Raw genomic sequence first — 12190 nt, 5'->3', positions numbered from 1 at the left:
CAACACCTGAGAAAAATTCATAAATTAGTCATAAAACTGAGGTGCCAAATCACCGCTCCTTCCCCCACTCATTTCCAAGGGCCGCCTCGAACCTCCAACAGATGTAATCACTTCCACCCCAGCACTAACTGTGTTATTCTGTCCTTTTGATTTCTTGGGACACAAGTGTAATTATCTGCCAGATTAACCAAATTACAGGATCGAAACGGGGGGGCAGAGAAGCCGCCCACTGACAACATTTAAAAACCCTTACGCGCATATCTGAGGCAAGAAAGCTCCCGGAAACGTTCTGTTCACTTTCAAATCTCTGATCACCTGGCGATTCATACACAAGACAAGCCAAGCAATGTGAATAGTTTTCAATAATAATAATTTTTGGAACAAAATAAAGACTCGCGAATGTCTGTGCCAATGTCAGTCGCCATAGTAACAGCTACAGAGTGCATCAAAACCCTCAGAATTTGTACAATCCTTGACCCCCCCCAGCCTGCTATATTTTTTTAGTTCACTGGCTTCTTGAAAATGACAATGCCTGTAAATAACAAGTAGGCCACATCCACGCACAAGTTTCCGCTGCTTTCGTCCAACTCAAGGGCCAACGATCCCTGATTATACACCAACTTTAATTGGTTAATCCCAGGGTTTTCATCAGGGGAACCATAGGGGGATATGGATTTGAGGGAATATTTCAAAATATAAAACTTTTCGTTCTGTCTTTCTAAGACAGAATAACGACCCTTTTAAACTGGTGATGCGGTGCTCTGGTTGCCTCTGGGCCTGGCCGGGGGGCCCTGGATCAGAACCGGCTGAAAGGCCCGGGGTCAATCAGCAACTGCAGACCGCCCAGCTGTCAGTCGGTCCATCAGCAGCTAAACAGACGCCGTTGCTAGGCACCCTGGCAAAAGTGCTGTCGAGAAGCTGGGCACCCATTTCCCGTACGCCAGCCTCCCCCTCCCTCACACCCCGAAGAGCCAATCGGCTCACACCAGGCCAGCCTGAGAATTCCAAGCCAAGCCTTGGGTTTGCTTGCCCCCCCCGGAGTTATCAGCTCGGTGGCGTATTCCAGCGCTGGGAACCGTGCGGGCGATCGATCGGGTCAAAAGGTCAAACCGCCTGTACTGTGACGGCTGGCCTCAGGCCCGGGCTGTGCACCACACATAGAGACCAACAACCGCGCGCATCTCTAACTACACAAGCACACCGCAGGACACATTAACCGCGAGACCCGCACGATTTCAACTCACTAAGCACAACCGTCTGGAAACGTGAATAACCCACGGGACATGGTACGGTTTCAAAAGCGGTCCAGCTGAAGGTTCGACACTAACGCACCCAGCGCAGACGGTGCCTAACGGCAGGGATGGTGCCGGATCCGGACGGACGCACCGAACCGAGCACCCAGGCCAAAACCGAATCCGCACACGGGGGTTCTGGCTCGAGCCGACCGGAGGAGAATATAAAAAAATGAAATAAAACTTCAAATAAAAGCCGAAACAGCTCAACATCAGAAACAGATTACTATCATTATTATTTTTATTTTTTTTTTTTTGCGAGCAGCATCTCCCGGGCGCGGCCCGCCGCTGCTTTGTCTGATAAGTGGATTAGAGCGAGCCCGTCCCTCAGAACTCCAGCCCCCGCAGCGGGAGAGGAGGACCAGAGCGCCCGCGCGGACCTTCCATTACCGCCATTCTATCATGATCAAACGGGGGCGGCGGGGCCTTCTGTCGGCACGGCAACAAAGGAGGGCTGCCCCGTGGCCCCTCAGGGACCCAGGCTCGGGCCCCGCCTCTCTAGATCAGGGGCGTCCAATCTTACCCGAAAACGGTCGATGTGGGATTTGGCCGGGCAGAAAGACAACCCAATCTACTCATCAAGGTCTTGACTGGAGATTGCGATTAGTCAATTAGTTCCATCAGCTCTGGGCTAAAACAAAAAAAACTGCACACACACACGCACACACACGCACACACACGCACACACACGCACACACACGCACACACACGCACACACACGCACACACACACACAACCCGGTCCTGTTCAGGATAAGACTGGAGACCCCTGGTCTACATGGACGCGTTGGCTTTAGAACAGGAATCCTCAATGCTATACAGAAAGGGTGTGGGTCCTGCTCCACAGACCCTGATGAGTAGGCTTGCTTGGCTGGACTGAAAGCCTGCACCCACACCGGCCCTTTCCAGATCAGAGTGAGGAGCCTGCTTCAGAGGCTGGTACTGCACTGAGCCGGAGACGCCAGGTGGGCACTGCAGCTCCTCTGAGACGGACTGAAACCTGACATCTTGTTTACACACGTATAGCCTTCACCAAGTCCCTTCTGCCCAGTCAAAACAGGAGCGCAACACTGTTTACACTGAACCCCCCGAGAGTGAAAACACACCAGTCCATACGCACTGCTGCTCTCCTGTCTCAGACCATTTCATCAGTATCACTGCGGCTCTTAGCCCCGCCTCCTGCACCGGCGTACCCACGCGCTGACCAATGGGCCGAGGCCCCCGCGCTGACCAATGGCCTGAGGCCCACGCGCTGACCAATGGCGCGAGGCCCCCACGCTGACCAATGGCGCGAGGCCCCCGCGCTGACCCCGCCCCCCCGGTACTCACAGCGAGACGTGTCTCCTCTCCAGGTCGGCCTGGGCCAGCTGGTCCTCCTCCACGTCCGACTCGCCGCCGGAGCTGCTCTCGGTGGCGTCCGAGTCGAAGGCGGTCTCCGCGGCGCGCAGGCCGGCCGTGCCGCTCAGCGCCAGGCGGTCCAGCTCACCGGGCACCGAGCCGCCGCGCAGGAAGCTGCCGGCCGGGCGCGGCGGGCACAGGGCCGACTGCAGCAGGCTGCGCAGCTGCTGCTGCACGTGCCGCTCCACCTGCTTGGCCTGCACCACCTGCAGCCGCTTGCGCAGCCGACGCAGACGGCCCTCCATCTCGCACTGCCGCGCCCGGCGCGCCGCGGTGCGCTCCCGCACCTCCTCGTCCAGGCCGGGGAGCGGCGAGCGGGCGGGGGCGCCGTCCGCCGCGGGCGGGAGGGCCGAGCACTGCGCGTCCCGGCCCCCCAACTCCAAGGAGGTCGCCAGGGCGACGGGTTTGCGGGACGCGTCCTCGGGCTGCGGCTGCTCCGCCCCTCCCTTCAGCAGGGCGCCCGGGTCCCCCCGCGGGGGCGGGGCCTGGGGCGGGGGAGCCCGGCCGGCGGGGGGGCGGTCCCCGTTGACCGCGGCGGTGCGGTCCCTGTCCGCGCCAGGCTTGGCCAGCTTCTTGGCCAGGCCGTTGAGGGCGGGCGGGGCAGTGGGCGGGGCCGCGGGCTGGCCGCCGCTCATGGCGGCCTTGAGCTGCTCGCCCGGGGCCTTCCGCGGCAGGAAGTCGCCGCTGTTGAAGTAGGAGTCCGGCAGGACGCCGTGGGTCTTGAGGACGGCCTGCTTGATGAGCACACCTTGCAGCTTGAGCGACTCCTTGGTGGACGGGACCGAGGTCACATCAGAGCACAGGTAGGACGCCACCAGCGGCTGCAGCTTGCCCAGGTGGGCGGGCGGGGCCTCGGCCAGCTCGGGCTCCGCCTTGGTGCCGAGCGCCTTGCCGCGCTTGGCGGCGCCGCTGCCGGAGAGGAGGATGTTGCTGGCGTTGCTGTTGTTCTCCACGCTGCCCGGGGAGAGGGTGGAGGAGGGCGGGGCCAGTCTGAAGCGCAGGTGGTGAGCTTCGGCTGGCGCGTCGGTAAGAGCGGGCGCCATCGCAGCCATGCAGCGCCGAGGGGCGGGCGCGGGGGCCTCCCTGAGCGCAGGGGCCAGCTCCACACCACCCAGCTACTGCCCCGCAGGAGGACAGCCTGGAGGGGGGGAGAGGGAGAGAGAACGTCAGACACCAGACACAGCGACAGTACAGCACACTGCGAGCACAGACACCCAACCCTAGGCACCGACACCGACACCCGCTTCTCTAACTGCAGCTCTGGCAGTGCCCAAGGAAGCGGCTCTCAACCCTGTTCCTGAAGATCTACCATCCTGGAGGTTTTCACTACTACCCAAATTTGGCACACCTCACTCTACTAATTAGCAGCTCAACGAGATCTCTAGCTGTTGAATGAGGTGTGCTTTGTTAGGGTTGGAGTGAAAACCTGCAGGATGGCAGATCTCCAGGAACAGGGCTGGGAACCACTGGCCTACGGAGACTCAGATAATTTGTACCAGTAAGCAAACAGCTCAATGAGCTGAACAGTGATGTGTGATTATGGAAGAGCGGTGTGAGCGATGGACGGTAGTGTAAGATTCAGCCCCACACCAGTTAACATAGAGACTGATGGACCACACCCCTGCCGCCTACAAAGTTAGAAAAATAAAATTACTGCCTGGAACCTAGACCGCCCGGAAACGTGGACATGCACAAGCACGCTGAACTCAGCACCCTGACCCAAATCAAAGCACATTACTGAACAAACGTCCGAGAAAACACCCTCAGGGGTTCAACCTCATCAAAGAAAACCTCAAATCAAGCTACGCTAGGCTCCAATCGACTTTCACGGAGAAGAACAGCTTCCTTAACATGACCCACTTTTTCCCCCCCCGCTTAGGCCAAATGCTTGAATGGGACAGAAAGAGCTGCCTCCATCTGGAACCCCACTGACAGGGGAACCCATGGCTCAAAAATGCAAACGCGCTTCCGGGTTTTAAGGCTACAAACTGTAATTAGATGCAATACCTCACCAGCTAGCGCCAAAACACACGTTCACTGACATCCCCTAAGATTAGGTGTCCTCATAGATGCAGCCCGCGTGCGCCAGGTGCCGGGCTTAGGCCTGTCTGGAGTCACTATCTCATGACCTTCAACCGCGTCTGCGCCGCAGTCTCCACTGGCCTGCCCACCAGCAGGTGTAAGGGCGTCACCCGGACGACGAGGACGCGGCCGCCACCTGCAGCAAGCGGCTGCGTAGCCAGGCAGGGCGTTCGGCTTCACGCGCAGAGGTGAGAGGCTCTCGCCAGACGACCAACGAGCCACCGTGGTGAGAAGTGGCTTCTGCACAGAGCCGTAAATCACAGCATTACCGCTCGCCTTCCACCAAACACAAACACACAAATGCTATCTGATGCCACGTTTAAGCGTTCTTCCCTGCCCCCTGCCCCACCCCCCGCCCCCCAACAGAAATGTGGAAATCTTTCCGAGCTCAAACGAAAGTACCACCAGCCGTTTTTTGCGAAGGAACAAAAGATCAAAATTCAGAAGTATTTCTTAAAACTGTGGTAGTGCCCTGACAAAGATAAACACATCTCTGGAGGAGGAAGCTGACGCAGCCAACAGCGGACAAACACAACAACAGACAAACAGGCTTATTTGGAACTATTCCTGGAAACCTTTTCCACAGCGAGACTCCAAACCACCGCGCCATTCCACGAGGCTCCTTCCCGTGATGGTAAAGGCACAGACTGCGATTGTCTCAGCCCAGAATAACGCCACTGCGCGCGTTTTTAGGAGAGAAGAGGGCCAGCCTGTTCTGCAATGGAATGAGGACTCGATGAAAGGGTGATAATTTAGAGTCTCTAAAGTTCTGCCTTGAGCTTGTAGGAAAACACAAAGGCATGACCACATCTGCAAACAATGCTAAGGCAAGTCTCCCTGCAAGGCCATGTAAACAATGCCATTGGATTCACAGATGCTGCCCCAAATCAGTCTGCGTGCAAACCCGCAATGAACTCAAGTTTAATCCGCCCCCCCCAAACCAACAGCACAGAGTTACATGAAAGGCGCTATACAACCGCAACCCGTTAAAGGTTCGATTGTGACCCATCAAAGCGAAGCAGGTGGCCTCGGGCCTTTAAAAAGCCTGAGGGGGCAGCGTGACCGCCCGGGTCAGGGTTCGAGCCCAGTCTGAGCAGAGAGCTCTCATCACCCCGTGCGCCTGGAGTCCCCGATGAGACCGGGCGGGGTCTGGGACACCCGCAGCGACCCCTCCCGAAACGCCGAGCTCCGCGTGACGCCGCCGCTTTGAAAGAGCGCCGCGGGCCCGGGCTTCCGCAACGCGCCGCTCGCCGCACAAACGAACTGCTCAGAGAGGAAACCCACTTCCTGTTTGACAGATCTATCCGGTTTAACTGCAGAGCGTAGGTGCGCTGTTTTTTTTTTTTTTTCTAAACCAGTACGACTGCATGCATGTGTACTACCTCGCTAATTGATTTTCTTTGTTTACATTTGGTTATTTGAGAACTAGGAAGTGTAAAGGTGTGGCACGTTAGTTCAGAACATGGGCGTGTCCACAACAGCCAGTAGCAGGAGCTACAAGTCCAGTCACTGCACAAGGTGACCACACACCAACAGAAAAGGCATTTTCACAGGCTACGGTTAGGCTGCCCAACCCTGCTCCTAGAGATCTACCGTCCTGTAGGTTTCCACTCCAACCCTAACAAAGCACACCTCATTCAACAGCTAGAGATCTACCATCCTGTAGGTTTCCACTCCAAACCTAACAAAGCACACCTCACTCAACAGCTAGAGATCTGCCGTCCTGTAGGTTTTCACTCCAACCCTAACAAAGCACACCTCATTCAACAGCTAGAGATCTACCATCCTGTAGGTTTCCACTCCAAACCTAACAAAGCACACCTCATTCAACAGCTAGAGATCTACCATCCTGTAGGTTTCCACTCCAAACCTAACAAAGCACACCTCACTCAACAGCTAGAGATCTGCCGTCCTGTAGGTTTCCACTCCAAACCTAACAAAGCACACCTCACTCAACAGCTAGAGATCTACCGTCCTGTAGGTTTTCACTCCAACCCAAACAAACACACCTCACTCAACAGCTAGAGATCTACCGTCCTGTAGGTTTCTACTCCAACCCTAACAAAGCTCACCTCACTCAACAGCTAGAGATCTCGCCGAGCTGCTAATTAGTAGAATCAGGTGTGCCTAATTAGGGTTGGAGTGAACCCTAGCTGTTGGATGAGGTGCGCTTTGTTTTACAGCCCTGCTGTAAGCCTGCAGGACGGCAGATCTCCAGGAGCAGCGCTGGCTTCAGGTGTTGCGTAAAGGCATCGCTGCCCGTGTTCACGTCACGCCAGCCGCCCCATCTTCACCCCGAATCGCTTCCACATCTGCCCTCCATCTTGAACCGCACAGGAAACCAGAGGGACGGGTGAGGAGGGACAGACAAAAAAAAAAAAAAAAGATACACGTCTGTTTTCTATTCTTTAACTGTCTGTGCGTAGTTCATCACCTACCGCAAAAAGGAGAGGGGGAGAATGGATGGAGCCTCGCTCTGGAAAACAGGCAACACAGGCCCCGCTCATTTACTTACATGGGCACGGGTATCTGAACATAAAACAAAGCCGGGATATGAAATAATGCAACAGATAAAATGGGGGAAAAGGAAGTCATGTGAACAATCGTGACTGTAAGCACCACACAGGCTGGGTTACTCTGAGATGAAAGGGCTTCAAGGGTGATTGCAGAGGGGCAAGACCTGATTAAAGGTGGGGCGGCGGGGGGGTTCCGGGGGGACCACCCTAAAAACAAGCTCCTCCCTGCCTCTCGAATATGTCCTCAGCAGGCAACGGGTGTCCTGCAGCTGGGGTGCTGACTGGTGCTCCATTAAGCTCCTCCCATTTCAGTTTTCCCCTAGCGTGGAAGAATAAACAAAAACCCGCTGGTCCCTGTAAGGTAGGCCAGAGGCCACCTGGAGCAGCGTGGGAAAGGCAGACAGTGACGCCGTCATCAAATTTCCACAAGGGTGCACAAAAAAATAAATAAAACCATAATTGTGGCAAGGGCAGAAGTTTGCTTAATTTGGCGTTCTCCCGCCGGTGTGCTTGGTGTCCGGGGCGCCCAAAATAGCAGATCTGACGCCGCTTGCCACAAACGGGAAGCTTTGAGCGCTTCTGGGCTGTCCGTGAGAGTAGCCGAGGCAGAAACCAAACTCCTGCGGCTGCAGGTCTAACGCCAGCAGGAGGCGCTGTTCCTCCTGCTTTACACCCCCAACGCAGCTCCAGCGCAAAACAGCCACCCTGTGACATCGCTGTGACATCACAACATGCATTTCCACCAACAGCTTCATCACGCAAAAAGCGTTTAAACAGGGCGCGCTCGCAAGGCCGGACACGTGCCCAACGCAAACGTGCGCTGGCACACGAGAGCCCCAAAAATATCGAAATGGGCCAGCCCTGCAAGGAAAATGAAGCGGCAGCTTTTATTAAACACTCTTCTCAGAACAGAGCAGACGGCAGGCAGACGTGCAGCAGGTGATGTAACGCACTGCGCTGCTGGCCTGAGGGCATGACTGGGCCCGTGGGCCACCGCTGGGGAGGACCGGGCTGGACCTCGGACTGACGGGACCCACCCCGCGCCCGCCCCGCGCCTGCCTTCACAACAGGGCCCACCTCAGAAGACTAATCGCGCTCCATCTCAGGAGCCCAGCGGGGGGGAGGGGGGGGAACAGCATAAGCCAGTCTGATCTGCACAGAAATGAAGGAAGCTCAGCATTCTTCATCACAAAACAAAAGGCTGGGCTTTCTGCTTCAAAGCAAAGGCATTTAATAAAAATGACTCGCGTGCACGCTACAATAATCCAGTCCGAATAAACCACGTTCAATTTCCTTACACTTCTGTTTAACAAATTGTGTGTGTGGGGGGGGGGGGTAAGGGGAAAAGGCTTTGAGGCCTCCTGCACACATCTGCCCAGGCTGCTGCAGCGAGAACGCCCTGATTTTAGCAGGAACGGGGTCGCCCTTTGCTCCTGTCCCGGAAAGAGCAGCCACTGTCCTCCGCACCCCTGTGCCACACCCCTGTCTGAGCATTAAACAAACAAACCGGCTCCAGTGTCTCCTTCATGCCATGAGACCGGTGCTCCATGCCGGTCCACACGGCACAGGAAGTGGTGCTATCGGGAGGAAGCCGGCCGGGGGGCACGCGGGACATGGGGGCCAGGAGTGTGTGGGGGGGGGGGGGTCATAGTGACGCCCTCATCACATTTTCTACCCCAAAAAAATCAAAAACAAAAAAAAAAGAAAGAACGACTGGCTGATTCAGAGCATGCAGGAGGAAAGCAGGGGATAGGGGGCGTGGGGGTCTGGTGTGGTTCTGCAGGGAATTCTGGGACACCCCAAGAGAGCTGGGGACGAGCACCCGTTCCGCAGCGCGCTAAACGGGCTCATTCAGCGTGGGACGGGCCAGCAGAGTGAACCCCCTGTTCCTAAACGGAGGCTCCGCCCTAAGGGGAGCGGGAGGACCACAGGCCAGCATGCAAACTCCGCCATTTCAACAGCAGGGACACAGCAGGATAAAGACAATGGCCACCACCGCTGTGACCAATCAATACATCCTTAAAGTCCCACTCTCCGGCAACTGCTTGAACAGCAATTATGGTTATTATTGTTTTAAGCTTTTTTTTTTTTTTTTTTTTTTAAAGAGAACCTCCCTACCATACCCATAATTCACCATTCACAGGTACACCCCGACTCCAAGACGCAGTGGGACGGGGAAGGACACGGAAAGCCCACTAACGTGTCAGGGCTCCATTAGCCAGCCACAGCTGGACAGGGGCTGTTCCCAGAGGCGTGGGCTACTCCCCACTGCACACTGAGCCTGGCTACAGGTGTGTCGCTAATGCCAGGCAGCTGGAGCACAGTCCAGGTGAGACTAGCACAGGGGTGGGCAAGTCCAGTCCTGGAGGGCCGGTGTGTCTGCAGGTTTTTGTTTCCACCGATAACTCTGGCTAAACAAGCTGATTGGCTGTATGCACCAACACTGGTTCGCACGTAGATTAGATCACAGTAAAAAGTCTCGTATACAGACGCAAGAGCAGTCTTCAGCTGTCATTCACGCACCTATCTAGAAATGTAGATAAAATGTGAGAGAGCGTAAATATTAGGGGTAATTAAGTAACTAAGGCCAGAAGTTGGCATGGAAACCAGAAACATATGCGCTCATTGACCACCTCTGGACTAGCAGAAACACGTACATACAACCGGTATTTAAAAACAGACATTCTTGGGAAGCGCTACGAATTGTAGCTTGCCAAAACAATGGTGGTCTACTTATCTCCAATGCTGGAACTTTGATCCATGTTCTATCAGCACAATACCACACCAAGCCTAGTGGCACCAAAGGTGGGCGAAGTAAGCTCAACCACCTCATTTTAACCCATCATAGGACCTAGCAAGCAAACACGCAAAACTCTACAACCTCAAGCACCCGTTAAACTTGACTACCAGAGATGACCCAGGAGTGCGCATCACCAACGCGCAACCGCAGCCCTCCACAGATCCGCGATTTTCAAGAACAAAATCAGAACTATACGCAACCGGGGTATCCCCGGGTTTTACCAGCGGCCTGCGCACATTCACCGTCCGCACCGGCGCGAGGCTAAATTACCAGCACGGCATCATCGCGTTTCTTTTTCCCGCCAACCACCTGACCTCTCTTTTGCTCTGCAGCGCAACCAAAGGCTAAGGATTAAACGGACACCTTGCACGAAGTCCAGGTGCGAGTATCGGGCCTTTCCTGACAAACGATCCCACCCGAACTACCGGCTGGGAGGAGCGGCTTGCACCTGTACCACCAGCACGCGCGGCGGGGCTTTATGCACAACCACAATAGGCCAGGTGTTTCTGCAAAGGGGAGTGGCGGGCCTATTCACAGCGGGGACTACTGGCCTGACAGTTAATCTACACTGTAAACCATCTTGGGGACACTCAAATGTACCTGACTGCAGTGAGCAGACTAGGAACTGGAGGATTAAAAGACCCTCTGCCACACTTCAGATAGAGGTAATGGTGAGATTCATTACATGCGCTTCAACTACAATGCTCCTCTTACTCTGAATTCTGGACTGTGTAGACGGGGGGTGTGTGGTGGCGGGACGTTAAAGGTCGCTATCGTGACCTGGATATGCTGACCGTGTTTTTTTCCCCTGCAGAAACCATTTCACATCTTGCACATGTAGGCCAGATCCTGATCCCTCAATAAATTCGGTCACAGGATTAGCAAGAAAATACGAAGGAAGCCACATAGAGCACAAGCACAAGGCGATGAACGGTAATATCCAAATGACAAACAAGGATATGCAACGTAGTAAGCCGTATCAAATCAAGCGAACATGCGTAATATGAACTAGTTTCGATTTTAAGCGGCTAGTTTGCCCATAAACCAACCGACATCAATACAGGGACCGTCAGTCACTACAGCAGACTGCGCAGTACTGGTCAATACTGTGAAAATGTGGACAGTGCACAGAGATTAGGAGCAGCACACAAACACCCACAATAAACACCAAGAACGACACGGTTACGCAGCTCGTCAGCGTTCTACAAACCCGCGTTGAAGGCGGCCCAGCGAACAGCGCCAAGTCAAAACTTAAACGGTGATTACGTAATTCACCCAGTTAAGGAGACAGTTCACTATACAAAAGCTCCCCTTCTACCTAATAAATGCATGTAATTTGTCACACTTTGATGTGCCAGGACCAAAAACGTCTAACAGGTACCTTATTCTTACTTAAATAAATGAAAAAGTAGAAAGGCTGTAACTATCTCGCTACTAACGTTAGCTAGCTACTTCGGATTGAGAACCGTCCATAAATAATTATTTGGAAGACGGAACCGAATGTACAATGATCCTCGTTCCGATGAAGGGAAAGGGCTCCAGCTCGGAACATTGGATCGGTTGCCTAATACATTTATATTCTGTCGAAACAATTCTAGGGAAACGTGGCGCCTGAATCTGTCTGCGCCATTATGACGACCTCGACTGAAATTACTAGCTAGCCAACTGCACAAGATTTTTCCTCTGAATTACAGCTCGCCAGCCCGCTATATGTGAGAAGGTTTCAAGGTTCAGATTCAAGAACGTTTCTCCAAGATCGTTTGGAAGTGAAATAATATTACCCGCTAACGGTGACGGGGTGAAAACCAAGCCAAGAGCTTTAGTAGCGTTTTAACTTTAATATCCGGAGATGGCTACCTAGCTGCACTGAAATAACTCCATATAGCTAGCCATTTCGCCAGCGTTAGCTAAATCAATAACCTTCAGCTAATGTTAGCGACCAACCTACAAATAAAAACGGTATTGCATTTCCTGGTTATGTTCGCTCGTTAACTAGGTACAGAACCCCAGATTATGCTTGCATTTAATGTAACGTTAACAGTGCGCTGCCTATTTTCAAGGACAATAGGTTTTTTGTGGAAATTTTGCTAGCCACCAATATTC

The 12190-nt window shown here is 54.2% G+C and overlaps 1 protein-coding gene and 1 long non-coding RNA gene across 3 annotated transcripts in view; both read right to left on the bottom strand.

The window, feature by feature from the left end:
• Window positions 1-8921, bottom strand: part of LOC135243184 (uncharacterized) — a 40782-nt gene extending 31861 nt beyond the window's left edge. Inside the window, exon 1 of the long non-coding RNA XR_010326575.1 lies at window positions 6404-8921. This is a non-coding gene — a long non-coding RNA (uncharacterized LOC135243184). The remainder of the gene's footprint in view (window positions 1-6403) is intronic.
• The window catches only part of kansl1b (KAT8 regulatory NSL complex subunit 1b), a 45349-nt gene that overhangs the window by 31861 nt on the left and 1298 nt on the right, over window positions 1-12190 (bottom strand). For both annotated transcript variants that reach the window (XM_064314808.1, XM_064314807.1), the window contains exon 2: window positions 2621-3827. In XM_064314808.1, the coding sequence (XP_064170878.1) occupies window positions 2621-3741 (1121 nt within the window). In that variant the 5' untranslated portion in view covers window positions 3742-3827. The remainder of the gene's footprint in view (window positions 1-2620; window positions 3828-12190) is intronic.

Source organism: Anguilla rostrata, chromosome 17 (assembly GCF_018555375.3).
Source record: "Anguilla rostrata isolate EN2019 chromosome 17, ASM1855537v3, whole genome shotgun sequence".
Taxonomy (NCBI): Eukaryota; Metazoa; Chordata; class Actinopteri; order Anguilliformes; family Anguillidae; genus Anguilla; species Anguilla rostrata.
Note: the sequence above shows the minus strand (reverse complement) of the source record. Positions and strands in the feature narration are given on the sequence as shown.